Source organism: Arachis hypogaea, chromosome 3 (assembly GCF_003086295.3).
Source record: "Arachis hypogaea cultivar Tifrunner chromosome 3, arahy.Tifrunner.gnm2.J5K5, whole genome shotgun sequence".
In the NCBI taxonomy this organism is placed as follows: Eukaryota; Viridiplantae; Streptophyta; class Magnoliopsida; order Fabales; family Fabaceae; genus Arachis; species Arachis hypogaea.
Window position 1 is genome coordinate 36,024,508 of NC_092038.1, and position 16,228 is coordinate 36,040,735.

General features: G+C 31.2%; 1 protein-coding gene across 1 annotated transcript; it reads right to left on the bottom strand.

Moving 5' to 3' along the window:
• Positions 1–11,434: 11,434 nt before the first annotated feature.
• On the bottom strand, positions 11,435–14,414 carry LOC112790282 (aluminum-activated malate transporter 9). The gene is made up of 6 exons (XM_025832610.3): positions 13,835–14,414; positions 13,376–13,513; positions 12,972–13,241; positions 12,750–12,886; positions 12,519–12,665; positions 11,435–12,441 (listed from the first exon to the last, which is right to left on the bottom strand). The coding sequence occupies exons 1-6, from the start codon at positions 14,235–14,237 to the stop codon at positions 11,725–11,727; spliced, it is 1,812 nt and encodes a 603-aa protein (XP_025688395.1). The 5' UTR covers positions 14,238–14,414; the 3' UTR covers positions 11,435–11,724.
• Positions 14,415–16,228: the final 1,814 nt, after the last annotated feature.

Here is a 16,228-nt window from a genome sequence, read left to right on the forward strand (position 1 = left end):
TCCTCGGAATTGCGCTTGGACTTCCCTAAACTTATGATGAGTGTACACATCTTGAAATTGAGCTTCAATGGAGGATTTGGTTGCACAAGGTATGACCGTATGAAAATCTGCAGCATCTAATTCTCTCTCTGCTTGCTCCCTGCTTCCGAGGCAATTATCGTATTGTTTGATGAATTGAATAAGCAAGCTGCTATGGGTAATAAACTTGTTAAAAAATGAATGCATGCTCCCGCTCCTTTGTGTGCTTCTCATCCCTGCCCAGAAGTGGTGATCCAGACAGATTGGAACCCATATATGACGGTCTTCATAGAGATCTGCAGAATACACCCAAATGCAAACTATAAATACACCCGATAAAAATTAAATTTACACCTCTGCTATAGATTTTAAAACAACACTACCTGAAAGCCACTTGTTGTCCACAAGACCAAAATTTAGTAGAAAATCATTCCAATTCCTATCAAATGAGTCTTTGCTATGAGAGTTCCAAACAACTTGGCTCATTTGTTGTACAATATCTGCATGTCCTTTATAGCCATTTAATTTGCTTGGAATCTTCTTCATGATGTGCCAAATACACCAACGGTGAATTGTTGTTGGCATACAGGCCTCTAAAGCCCTTTTCATTGATGCGCATTGATCGGTGAGAAACCCTTTCGGAGCATTTTCTCCCATGCAACGAAGCCAACATTGAAATAACCATTTGAATGATTCAATTTCTTCGTTTTTTCATCAAAGAGCATCCAAGAAGTGTTTACTGACCATGGTGATTCACCCCGACAAAAGAACCACAAACCAAATTATATCTGAAACAAATTACCATAGTGCAGAATGAAAAATCATTAGGTACACCCAAAAAATGCTTTCTATACACCCAAAAGACACCCAATATACACCTCTGCGGCAGATTCATAAAAATACATTAATTTAGCATCATAAACAGGGACAGTTTGTTACCTGTTTGTATTGTAGGTGGTGTCAAATGAAATAACATCTCCGAAATACTCAAAGGCAGCTCTACTTCTTGCATCGGCCTAAAAAGCCAGCGTAATCGATTGATCCTCCTCGAGTTCAAGCTCAAAAAAGAAATTCTGATTCTTCTCTTTCATTCGTAACAAATATTTTCTGAATTCCTTTGCATATTCTTGTTCGGAAACATTCCGCACTTCCCTGGTAATGTAATTCCTCACATCCTTTTCAATAAAATTTAACTCGCAGTGACCCCCTGCAGTCACAACAAATGATTGGTAAGTTTTGCTTGGTCTGATACCAGCCTCCTCGTTATTCTCTATTGTACGACGAATGGACATGCTTAGTTCCCTGTGTTGTTTGAGCATCTCTGCTTTACTTGGACAGCAAGGGTGTGAATGATCCAGCACAACCTTTGAAATGATCCAAGCACCAACATCCTTCAATGTGTGTATATAAATTCTTGCAGGACAGTTTAAATCGGCTGTCGGATTCGTCTTCTCGGTCGGAGATATTTTAGATTTCCATTTTCCCTCTCTGCTACATGTAATCAATTGATTCTTAATCTCGTTTTCCTTCATATTTGTGCTCCAAACTCTTGTAGAAAAACCTGCAACCTTGGCGTAGTTTCTGTAAAATTTTCCAGCATCTTCAAGGGTGGTAAAGGTCATTCCAACCTTCGGAACAAACTGGTCATCAACAACAGAGAGAGGCTGCAGAATACATCATGCCAAAAACTATAAATACACCCAATCATTGCTAATATAATACACCCGAACGGCACCAACTCAACTAAAATGATAATAAAAGCCATAAGTTATAAACACACATGCTGCAGAATACACCATCACAAAAAACTAAAAACACACCCAATCATGTCTGATGTAATACACGCGAACGACAACAACTCAGATAAAATAACAGAAAAAGCCATAACTGTAAATACACCCACACTACCGAAACAAATACACCCAAAAAAGTTCTGATCTACACCCGAGCGTCTGCTATAAATTCCAGATAATCAATCAAAGCTAATACATTATATTCAATCCACAGATTTATGTTGACGCGTTAGTCTCACAGTCAATATTCACGAATTATTCAGCTACACAATGCTATACAAATTACTGCAACAAAATTCAGAATAAACGTATGTAAATCAAACCTCAGGAACTTCGTTAGATTCAAATTCATAATCCACTTCGCCCTGATTCAGCTGAAAATCTGAGGTTGAATCATCCATTATCTTCAAAACGAATCCAAACTTTGATTTCAGTAAACAAAAATCGATAGAAAACGAAGCTGGAGTTAGAAAGAGAGAAGAACGAGAAGAAGAAGAACAAGAAGAAGAACGAAGAAGGAAACAAATCTAGAAATAAGGAGAGAAGAACGAGAAGAAAAAGAACCAGAAGAAGAAGAACGAGAAGAAGAACGAAGAAGGAAACAAATCTTTTAAATTTGGTAGTTATATATACACGGAATCTTTATATAGCGCGTGTATTGGACGTAGGGCTTGCAACACATTTTGGGAATTTATTGGTTAATAAACTTGTAAAGCATACAAGCCATTAGGGCTTGTATGCAGAGCTTTTCTGATAATAAAAATTTTTGATCAATTTTATAGTACTTAACTTTTATTTAAATTATTTTTCATAATAATTTTAAAATATTTAAAATTTTTTAATTTTTATACTTTAAATTTAAATAATTATTTAACTTATTTTAACAATTAGATAATATTTTTTAACCACTATAACAAACTAAAACTCTTTTCACAAAAGCTACAGCTCTCAGTATTGGATCCTTTTATACTTGGGCTTTGCTACGGTGTAAATTGACAAATTTTTTTATATGCATAGAAGCTACTTGTCAAGTAGGGAGATATGCACGTACGGTCAGTGCCAGAAGTTGGTGAACACGGGGCCCACACCCGTGTTAGAATTTGTTCTTGCAGGAGAACGGTGTTTTTGTAGTTGGTTGTCAGTTTGGTTAGTTAAAAATTGGTGTCTATATGATAATTAAAAAGTCAATAAATTAATTATTACCGGTGTCATGGGTAGACTTACCGGCTTATGATTATGGATGTGTGTATTTGATAATGCAATTTTTAGATGTAGTATTTTCGTTTTATATACAGCCCAAATGGAAAAATACGTTGTGGATGGTTTTTAGAAAAAGGGTCTTGTAACCGATTTAGAGAAGCTAACATTGAACTAGATTTTTTTTATAATGACTAAGGAATAATGGTTGCGCGTAAGTAAAAACTAGAATGGGATCAAAAGTGAATGAGCATAAGATACCCTCTCAAAAGAAAAAAGGAAAAAACATTCGCATAAGTATTGTTTATATTTTAAATTATTCCTTTTAGGAAAATTGAAAAATAAATAATTAATATTAAAAAAATGCTTTAAAGAAATATTTTATGCAGTAAAAATAAAGAAATTAGGTGGTTCATTGTTTAGTGATTAATTATAAATTTGTTTTGAAATATTAGTCAAGAGAATTTATGCCAATGATTTAAAAAATAAATTTGTAAGAAGCATGGAAAGAATATAAATATAATATCAATATGAACTTACGGTAAAGGTGGTAATGGATTTGGCCATGCAAACGAGACAAATATAATGAAGTGGTGTTGGTTTAGGTTCAGTGTTTATAAATATTTTTTTCAGTTTAGGGTAGTTAGTTTAGGATTAAGATTTAGGTTTGAAAGTTTAGGATAAAGGGTTTATGATTTAGGATTAGATTAAGGGTTTAGAGTTTGGTTAAGTGTTGTAGAGTTTTGGGATTTATATTTTAGGATAACGTTTAAGGTTAAATTAAGGGGGTAGGATATATTATTATTCGATGTATAAAAATTTATTATTAGAATATTTAAAATAATTAAATATAAGTAAATGTTAAAATAAGTAAGAGAAAGTCTAGGGGACCAGCAGTTTTATTGAATTTTGGCCAGCATGTAACCAGCAGAGAAAGGTGAGTCATTGGATGAAATTTCACACCAATCTGACACCATCAAATCATCATTGATGGCTAGTTGATGGCTAACAATCACAAAAATTGTTGGCCCCCTAGCATTGCTCAATAAGTAAATCGTCGTCTACTTGTGATTGTTGGTACAAAAAAATATTACAAGGGTTTTTTATATTTGTTCTTTTTGTACGTCGAGTTAAACGTTAAGACGTTTTTGAAATACTAATAGCCGAGTTTACTTCCTCCATCAACTCAAAACAAGTTCACTAAAATTCCATCTTCAGTCAAGTTGTACCTTCCCATGAACATCGAATTGGCCGTGGCTTTTCCTTCGAAGTATACAATGGTCGCATTTGCATCTTCATTTACAATCTTTGTGCACACATGTATATATGTTATGATAATAATTTCATACTTATATTTTTTTATTATAAAATATAGTTAGTCTTCTAGTTATTTAACTAATAAACAAAAATATTTATATAATAATTTAAATAATAATATATAACTTAGAATTTTATTGTTCTAAGTTTTATATGTTAAAAAGATTAATTAATTCTTTCGTTGTCAATACAATTAAATATCTATTTTTTATATATATTACTAAATAATCATTTAAAAATTTTAGTCTTATAGGATTACGAATTCGACTCTATAATATTCATAACTGAAATATTTTTTTTTTAGTTGATGTCGTTATTATCAGCAAAACTAGATCTAACTTCAAAAGAAGAAATATCAATAAATATCCATGTATTTAGATTTGACTTTTTATTTCAATTGTTATTTGTTGTTAGTTAATATTATTATATTTCAAGATTTAAATTATCGATGAATCTTATTATTCAATAACTATTAAGTATGTAATAAAAAATATACACAATAATATGACTACAAAACAAAATACAAAATAATTGAACAAATTTAAAAATATAAAAACATAAAAATAAATATTTAATTAAATAAAAAATTAAAGGATGAAGTTAAGAAGTTTTAGTCCGGAGATACAAAATAAAAAACGAGCAACAATTAAAGAGAATTAACATCATAGAAAGCAAAATGTTATGACGCTTTTGGTATTTAGATTTAAACTATTAACTTATTTTTAATTATTTATTATTATTATTATTTAATTAATTTTTGAAATAGTTAATATAACATTATTAGCGAACACAAAATTTTAAAATGTAAATTATAATCGAACTTACTATTTAATTTGTTACTATCTCACAATTTATAATTTTAAATGATCTAATCTCATATCGATAATAATTTTAGTTTGCATAAATGCTAGATAAAAATAAATAAAAACTTAATATACTTGTAATTATTTTTTGTGTTAGGATTTTTTTTGGTTAAATTTCTTTCAAACGGCGTCGATTTATGTTTTTCTAAGGACCCGTTATTAAGCTTATTTTAAGTTCAATTTTTATCTTTGTTTTTACCGCCAGATTTTATACTCTTTCAACAAATAAAACATTCAAATTTACTAAATAATTTTGCATAAAACATTATTTTTTAAAAAATACATAGAGCCTACCATTCCTGAAACCATAGCTTTTTCATGTTCTCATAAAGCTGTTGCTCCACCACGGTGAATTTTAGCATGCGTCTGTTTAAAAGAGATGTCTGGGACGCCTGTCTTTTTTTGTTATGGTGGTTTTCTATGCAGCGAACACATATTTTTGATAGTGATAAGATGTGATAATGACGTGTTTTTATGTGACTTCTATCCAGTTTCATCCTGCATTTTTATAATTGCATTGTGGTCTCTTGTATTTGTGATGGAAATGAAATATACACACATAGATGTTAAATGTGTAAACATGTTTTTGGTGATCAAGTGGACTTTTTAGTTGGACTGATTAAATATATGAGTATTTTTTGTTGGTAAGGTGTGCCCTTTAAATGTATGAATATATTCCTGACAAAAAAATGTATGAATATATTAAAAAAGTGATACGCTTTTTGTGCGGATTTTTTGCACATTGGACAAGGAAAAATTGTAACCAAACCATAGGCAAAAATTAAGAATTAAATTATTGTTGTGTGTATAACCATAAACAAATTTAGCTGCTTTGTGTCAATCGAAAAAAAATATTTTGTTCAAAAATGCAGAATTATTTAAATAATTTATTCAGTACTGAAAAATTAAATATTTCAATAAGTTACCTTTTTTTAGTCGAATCAAAAAAGTAATTTTAACAATTATGAAATTTGATTCTAATTCAATAGAATAATATTATGTAGTTGTTAACTCCTTTTTTTTGTTCGTGAATTTGTAAATACTAATTTGAGTATGGTATTTATTAGAACATTTGAAAATTTGGATAGGTTGTTAAACATGTTGGTGATCACTAATGTCATTGTATACATCTGACAAGTTAGTTAATTTTTTCTCTTACATGTCGCCCAAAATGCATTAGTGAAGTCACGACGAAAAATATAACTAGTAATTATTCACTTCCTTAAATAATTTTTACCAAGATTATACTAACTAACGTTTATCACATTTATTAAACTTATTAATTAATAATTTTTATATTTATTTAAGTAAAAATTATTAATTTTTTATTAATAAAAATCTTAATAAGACATGCTAACTAAATTCTTGTATTACAGATTTATAGCCATCAAATTTAAAGGAAATAAAACAAATAGAAACAATTTGATGTAATGAAAAGATTCAAATAATGGTTAGCTTTTTAGTTATTAATGCATGTAAATATTTTAATTTTTATTTTTCATATTTTAAAAAGAAGGATTTTGCTATCCTATATTTTATGAATATTGGTTAAGTATACTATAAAAAAATATTTTAATGCTTTTGATATATTTGATGAATTGAAAATGTAAAAAGAAAAATATTGTTGTAATAAATAATATTAAAATATATTTTTTTAAAAAATTATTATTCATATAGTACTACTGTTATATAATTAAACGTATAAAATTTATATATAACTAATGTGAAGTACATTTTTTTATATACTAGACTTTTAATGAACATTTTATGTTGTAAAAAATTAGGCTGATCTATTATTATAGAAGATGAGAAGAATAAGTTAGTCTCCAAAAAAGTCTCATGAAATTGTGGGGTTACTTTTTAATTATTAATAATAAAAGTGGTCTAAATTCAAAAGTATTATGTTTAATAGTCAAAATTAAAAATGAATATAAATTCACAAATTACTAATAAATTTGTGTCAGAGCCTATCAGAAAGTACGAGGTGTCTCAAACACCTCCTTTAAATAGGTGCAGGCTAAAATTCACCGCTCCAACACACATTTTTATATTATACAACTGTCCTATTTTTATATAAGACACATGGTCTCTATACATATAAAAAAGATCTTTCATCTATACTGTAGCAATGCAAAAACTTTCAAAAATTATTTTTTATCCTCACGGTAGCATCACTCACTTCAAAAATTATTTTTTATCCTCACGGTAGCATCACCCGGTAAATTATACATTCTAACCCTACACTATGATTTATTAATTAGCCTCAAATTCATGTAAGTTGTATTTTTTTTAAATTTTAGAGTAAAATAACAACTTTTTAAAAATTTATATTTCGAATAAATTAATTTTTAAGAAAAATATTAATGAAGTCTTTTATAATAATAAATGTAAACAAGTTAATTTAAATTAAAACCTTTTATTTTAATTATAAAAATTAATTTAAAGATAATATATTTATATTTATTATCTTAAAAAATTTTATTAATATCTTTTTTTTTAGAAAATAATCTATCTAAAGTGTAAATTTTCAAAATTTTATTTATCACTCTATTCTTAATTTCAATTGTGAATATGAGCTAGTTGTTTTTTTATTTTAATAAATAAAATAATTATAATAATTACTGAAATAAATAATTTAAAAAATATTTATCAAAATAAATATTTCTTTTTTATCTCGTTTACACTATAAATAAGATAAGACAGGTGGATGCAACACTTGTATATCTCATTTACTGTATTTTAAAAAAAAAATAATAAAAATATCAATAATATAAAAAAAACAAAGAGACTAAACAAGACCCATGGAAGGTGTAGATAAATAAGAATTTACCTACGACATGTAACTGATACCAGATGATAAGGGAAAAAAAAGGAGGATAGATAAAGGGGGTTTTCCTACTAGACCTCTAAAAAATCTGTTCTTAGCAACCTAGGTCACCGGAAGGGGCTTCCTACTAGACCTTCAAAGAACTTGTCCTTGACAACCTAGATCAGAGGGATGAAAATTGAATCACTCAATTTTCTCCATGAAACAAGCGAAGCAAATCACTCACCTCACTTAATCACACAAAAAAATGTACATAAAGCACTAAAAAAATTTTATTCATCAAAAGTTATATAAATTGTCTCACCAAAGGTGTTTAAATAGACACCTAACAAACTAACTAAAAGATAAGATAACTAATTTAAATCAGATTTGATCTTATTGGATTAGATCAGATTTGATTTAAATTTTAAAATCCTAAAGATATGATAACTAATTTAAATCAGATTTGATCTTATTAGATTAGATCAAATTTGATTTAAATTTAAAATTCCTAAAAATACTACTAAGCAAATCAGGAGTAATTCAAATATTTCAACAAACTCTAACAATAAAACAAACTAACATAAATGTTTAAAAATTTGAAAATTAATAATAAATTATGCCTCTCATTGAATTTAAAAAGCATTATTGGGCTTCTTGCTGTCCTGACTTAGCCCAATGGACTTTATGAGTTGTCGCCCTTTCAACACCACTGTTTTTGAGACGGACTCTTGGTCTTCTTGATGTCCAAGACTGGCATGGTACAATTCTTCTAGTATTCAGATCCTTGAATATGACAAGATTATCATTTCGTCCCTTAGCTCTAAGATGACGAAAATGTCCTCCTGACCACGTATCATTCTCTCCCTCTTCAAAAAGATTCGTACTCGAATCTTGCATGAGATGCTCTTTGTCCCTCCAAGGAATCCAAACCCAATCTCTAGGTTTAAATACCATTATTTGATGGCTCTTCTCTATCCACTGAATTGTAGCTATGTCCCTCATGTGTGCAAGTTCAATCTTTCCAACCATGGTTTCACCATCTTGTCTAAAGTGTGGAATTGTCTTTCTTCCTTTTCATCCATATTAATGCCTCCATAATTGACTAGTGAATCTACAATGCCTGAAAAATTTGATATAAAAACACTAGGAATTTAGTGGTTAGATGTATGAGAAACTAAGGACTCTGTGGATTTCAATGAGACTAATGCACTCTTGTCTAAGCTAGAACTTTCTAGATATCTCTCACAAGTGTATTTATTGAACTCAGTTTCTTTTTCACTCATTGAATCCTCTCGCTCACTATTCTCATCTTTTCTCTTAAACCCATCGCTTTCAATCAAACATGGATTCTTTTCACTCAAATATTCAATATCTTTCTCAATTTCTTTTCTCTCATATTCTTCAAATTGCTCACATCCCAAGGACCCAGTTGAGAAATTCTGCACTGTTGAATCTTCCAAGGACACATCACCCTTTACAGCATACTCAACAAATTCTTCCATCTCTGGCTTTGAAGAAGAATGAAAGATAGGCGTAGAAGAATTCCTCTTGTTATGGCGAGCTATCATTTGTTGCACCTGTCAATGGCCAATTTGACCAAATTGTCCATGGTTGTGTAACGGTAACGTTGGACTTCATCTGCAAGTTCTTCACGTAATCCAAACAAAAATCGGTCTTTAAGAATCTCAGGACTCCTTTTAATATTAGCCATGTTCATCAAATATAGAAACTCCTTGTGGTACTCCATCATTGATTGTGAACCTTGTAACGTAAAAAATTTTTCAAAAAATATATTGTGGTATGATGATGGTACAAACTGCCTTCTCATGATTTTCTTCATCTTCTCCCAGCTACTAATTGGGCGCTTTTCGTACCGTCTTCTAGATCTTCCTAATTTAGTCCACCATATACGGGCAACATTGGAAAAATTGGCTTGTACCAGTTGAACCTTCTTTTCCTTTGAAAGGATGTAATTTGCAAAAATCGATTCTACCTTTCTTTCCCATCTGAAATACGCTTCAGGATCATTCCTCCCTTTGAATACAGGAATTTAAAACTGAGAACTCCTTTTCACATATGAACTTCCTTCATCATCACTATCGTAATACTCAATCTTTTTTTATTATATATATATATATATATATATATTTTTTTTTTTTCAGACACTGACTTAAAGATAGGATAAATGCAAAAATAAAATTTAAAAAAATTTTTATGTACTAATTACATATTAAAAGTTTAAATTATTGATATTATTAATATTTTTTATTATTTTAATTTTTTTTAAATACATGTATCTCATTTACACATACAAAATTATCTCATTATAAAAAAATATTTATTTCGATAAATAATTTTTAAATTATTTATTTCGATAATTATTACATTTATTTAATTTATAAAAATAAAGAATCCTGAGCTAGTTAGATATCTTAACGGTTTAATTTTGCGTAGAGCAGATCGTTTTAAGAGAAAAACTTACAACCATTTTATAGGGCAAAGTAGCAAACGATCGTACCCTCTTTCAGCTGCAAATAGAAATTCTCTTTCACCAAAATTCACTTCCACTTCTGCATCTCAATTTAGATCATCTACTAACACAGTTGGAGAAAAAAAAAACAGAAGAAAAAAGAAAAGAGATAGTATACCAAATTCTAGAAAATTGAAGCATGGACGGAATCATCGTTGAGGTAATTGAAAAGGCATAGTATTCTCACACCGTCAGCGCCGAGGGGGAGCTCCACTGCTCCGCTGAGGAACTCACACCTTCAATGTGGTGGCGATCTCCCCTGCTTCTCTCAGAAACGACCTGGGTCAACAAGTATCCGCCTGTAACTGCAGGCAACCGCCTTCCGATACTAAGGCAACAAGTACAGTCGGAACCTAGTTCGAGACGAGGCCTTCCCAGCACGAGTGCACGACACTTGCTATTTTTGGGTTTGGGAATTTCTCAAATTTTTCCACCAATTTTAATGAAGGGTTCTGTCTGGTTTTCCGAATTTCACAAATTTCTCTCCCATCGTTCACTCCTGAATGCTGAAACTGGTTTGCTGATCCATAGTGCGTTCAGCCGTTTACCGTGACTAGATGGGTCAAACCTTTGGTCAGTTTACTTCAAATGTGCCACAGGTCGTTTCTGGATTGGATGCTGCAGCTTAGCCACCATATTCATGCAATCCACACAGTCACCGCAAACCGCACCTAAATAAATATCTAAGTAGACACTAATTTTTGGTTTCAATGAACGTTCCGGCAATTTTCATCTGAAGACGATACACAAACGATGTGCTAATACCATAACTCCAAGCATCCCCAAGTAATGGAGATTTCACAGTTAGAAAAGGAAAGAAAATTCCAACAAAGCAGAGGGACGAGTTATCACCCTTCTATATCTTGAAACGGTCATGGAGATTTCAGAGTTAGGAAAGAACCTAAGAGACGTTAATAACCAATTTTATACGTTCTAAACTGGATATGGCTATAGTCAAAACAGTATTTTATGTACAAAAAAGTGAGTTATTACTCTAGTTTATAAGATTGATAGCGATTTCTCGCAGTTTGTGTTTAAAAGTTTCAACTTGTCTTCAAAGGATGCCTAGTTCCCGAACTCAAGACATCACTCAAAATCTTTCAAAAGAAGACTGGGGTGATGCTGGAAGCATTACATGACAATTTCAACTCAAATCAGGGATGACTTACATGCAGCAGCTCCGCATGTTCTCATGCATCATTCCTTGGATCTGAAGCAATTAAACAATCTCGTCCAAAACCCATCAGATGTTACTGGTACTTGTTGCTCAAGAGGATCCACAAAGTTTGCTTTCTCACCTAATTCTTCAAATGAGTCCACCAGGTTCTGAAGCCTTGCTACAAATTCAATCAGAAGCGATGTAAATGTTGCGAGGGATAGTGCTTTAGCACTTTCGTAAGTCCTTGATTCTTCCTCCTCTTTTGCCACTGTATCTGCTTTGTAGTAGACATGAGCAGGCCAAGATATCTGTTTCCTGAACATGTTTTCAGAGCCAACAGCTGCAGGCTGTGGCGTGGCAGTGTGATCATCCGGGATTGATTTTCCAGTTTCATCCCAACCGTTTGGAACTTGAACTGATCTGAGATCAAGAACAGCTTCACTAAGAGACTTATACTCCAGGAATTTTCGTTCCTCATCTATGTCAAAGAGGCCTGGCCCTTGTTGTGGCTTGCTCTCCTCCTCTCTTGGTCGGTTTCCGATTTCCCAACTCTCTGAATTTACTAGTAGGTAAGATTTTTTGTCAATCTTCTGTTGCAATTCTTCAGCTGCCTCGTGTACTTCATACAGCAAGTCTTCACGGCCAAGTTTCTCCTGCTTCTTAACTTTGTTACCGAGTTCACGGAGCACTTTCGCCCCTTCAGAACCTACCCTTTGAAGCTCACTACGGAAAACATGTCTCATCTCAGCTGGGGCCTATGCATAAAAAAGGAACCTGAGTAAACATAGGCTTTGAAAGAAAAATTAGAAAGAGAAGTTTTCAGATAAAGTACCTGAATTTCAGAAAGTATGCATCCATGCATAGCCATGACCATAAATGCACAATGCCTTAGCGCCCCACTTACTTTCACATAATTCTTCCATGGATAGCTAAGCATTTTGTAACGACCATGAGGGGGTTCCCAAACAGCAAACCCTAGCTTCAATCAATAATGTGTCAATGATGAGTAATGAAGGTGATGGTTATGAAATTCACAAAAAAAGACAGAAAACAAAGATGGTACCAATGCATCCTCTTTACTGGTAGACTCAACAGCTGATCTATAGCCGCTGTAAAGTGGATCATCCGCAGCCTGGTAAGTAAGAATTTTCGACGGCACCCTCTTATATTCAACACAATTAAGATAGTTATTGACAACACCTGAAAAGAATCAGAATCAGTAAACTAGATGGTAAGTAGAAATTTGTAATTATATGTGATAATGAGGAAAATGCTGTAAGACAACCTTCCAAAGATGTTGCAACACCCGTGAAATTTTTTTCCACAAGATGATGCAGATCCTCCCCAGCCCAGATTGGATAGATACAAACATTTACTCCCAAAGATACAGCAGCACCAATTGCAATGAGCAAAAATCTATTTATAGCCGTGTCAAGAAATTCCCCTGTTTGATAGCCCGACACAGTAATGTAGCAATATGTGATCAAGAACACACGGAACCCATATTCATAGGGCTTCATAGTCGGGTATAGTTTTGCATAAGTGGCACAACATCCTATCAATCATAATATCACATAGTTTGTCAGAAAACGAAGTATAGGCAAAGATGTTAAAAATAAATCCTCACGCAAAATCCGAAAAAGATAGAATATTGATGAACAAGAAAAGAAAGTGATTGGAAAACCGGACCTACAATGAAGGTGCTAATGATAACTATAAGTTCGTCATATGGTCCAGCCAATGCCGATAATTCTGACATTGCCAAGGCAATTCCTCCAGCGGACAACGTTCCCAATCCTCTGTTAAATCCCTTACTGAGAGTTGCCCCTGCACCACCATTTCACTTGTTTAATTAATTGTAAGCAAAAGATACACAGATTGGATCAAATATAAGATGAAAATAAATATAAGATCAAACATAAGGAATTAGATCCTAGTTAATTAAAAAATTTAAAACAATAGTGTGTATAAATCATACTGAAACAGTGATATTACACTGTTCATTAAACAATTCAGGATTCCTTATGCGAAAACCACTGGGTCAATTCCAACAATGAAAATAAATAAATCAGCAAAAGAATTCTAACTTCCAAGTATTAAAGAATTGACCCGCTCCCTCCCTCAAAAAAAGGGCGCGAACACACATACCTATGCTGAATTCGAAGACGACGACGACGGTCATGATGGCCCAGACGGAGTAGCGGCTAATATCCTGAAAGGGTTCTTTGAAGAAAATTAAGAGCGAGATGAGTGCAAGAGCAAGTCCCATCTTCGCCGAGAAAATAACGTTCCTCGGGTCAGACCGACCCATCTCCCAAGCCTTAACCGCCACGCGCTTCATACTCTTCCAGCACTTCACCGTCCCATCGGAAAACCCTCGATACCACGGGTAACTGCAGCAGCAGCGTTTGGCGGAGTACTCCTCCTCCTCCTCCATGGGCATGGGAATCCCTAGTTGGGAATATCCGTCACTCTTCATGGAAAGAAGCCTCTCTTTCTTCTCCGCGAGGCTCTGCCGGAATGACCCCGATTTCCCCAGCTTCGGAGCCATACTTTCTTCTTGCTTCTGCTTTCAGCAATATTGAGTGCAATGATCTTTGCTGAACAGTAACGGTTAACACGAGAACTAGTAAGTAAAGTGTTTATGGGGCAAGAAGAGTGGTAACTTAACTAGTTTTATTATTTAAATTTAAAAAAAAATGGTATATACCTAAAATATTTTATATATAAATAAGATACAAGATTTTTTGGTGACTAATAAGACAAGATTTATGTTTATTTTACATTTTTTTTCAATAATTTATTGGTTAATAATATAAAATATATTAAATATTGGCTTTTAAAAGGTAAACTTCAGAGAGACATTATTTTGAGTTACAGTCTAGTTGTTATTATATAAAAATAGGGATTTCTAATTTATTATTTTTTTTGTTTGTTTATAATTTATGATGTATAATACAGATACGAGATACAGTACGATACAAGATACACATATACACGAGTTTAAAATTTTAATAAGACACGAGAACATGATATATATATAAAAATATAAAGTATTTTTTATATAAATTATGATAATATTTTAATATTTTATTGATATTAAAATATAAATTATTTTTAATATTTTTTAATTATATAAAATATTTAAAATATTTTGTTTTAATAATTAATAATATATACTATTTCTAAACTCATATTAAGAATACATATTAATAATAAGGTTTGATACACTGACACATGATGATATTTAAATGTGTTCAAATATATTTAAATTTTTTTTTATTAAGCATGATTGAATGTAGAAGATGCGTGTTAGACAAGTATTAATGAGTATGGTATCTAAAATATATTTGATATACAGACAAAGCAAAGCAAATTAAAAAAGTATTTATACTTCATAATTTATAATATATTCAAACATATTTGTGTTTCTATAACAATAAAATAAAAACTCTCATCATAAAAATTGATAATTAAAAATAGTTAGATAATAATTTAAATAAATATATTAAATTATTTAATAATTTTTAATAATCAATTTTATATAAAAATAATTATATACAAATTTTTATCTTATAATAAATTTTTAATATATTATAAAAGTGAAAGTAATAGTCAAATTAAAATGGAATTAATATAAAAGTCAATTTCTATATTTCATTTGTGGACAGTTAAATGTTGAGAGTTAATATAACATGTCAAAGAAAACAATCAAACATAGTAGAACTATTGTTTAATCATAATATGTATTGGACAAATACTTTTTATTTTCTGAAATATTTGGTAGCTTACCAAAACGGACACTGGTGAACGGTAAATGTGTCAGCAGCTAACCTATTGGTAAGAGACAAAAGTCAGGACAAATTCTAACCACACAAAATATGCTCTCTTGTTTTGTGGGGAGAAATAAGCTCTTTTTTATCTTATCGTTTTTTCCTTTGTATCAAGTTTTTAAACTAAATAAAAAACAAGGAGGTTCGAGATAGAAACAAACGAACATTACATCACGCTACACTGACAAATTGAGCGGAGAAGAGATCTGAATGTCCCACCATCACATCCTTTAAAAATTGGTATTGATCTTCTTTTTATTTTATTTAATTTGTTTTGACGGAATTTTTTTTTAGGAATCGATTTTTTTTAATAAAAAAAATTGGATGGTATCTAATATTTAATTTTACTTTTAATTGCTCTCTTTTCTATTTATTTTTGTTTTACTTATAAAATTAAATATAAAAAATCATACTTTATTCTATCTAAATATTAAAAAAATAGAGAAGATGTATTTCCTTTTTTTTTTCTTTCTTGTTCATTGCATTGTGGCAACATCTCAATTGGTCCTTCGCATAGAGCTGGTCCCACTTTTCATATAATCTAGTCTCGTCGCTATCCTTTTGTAGGCCACTAGATCCCATATCACGTTTCTCATCATGTCTAAAGACTAAGTGTCCTTGGCAAAATCACATCACATTATAAATGGATGAAAAGTAAATTGAAAATGGCAAATGCGTATCGAACATTTTTCAGTGATTTCATGTTCTC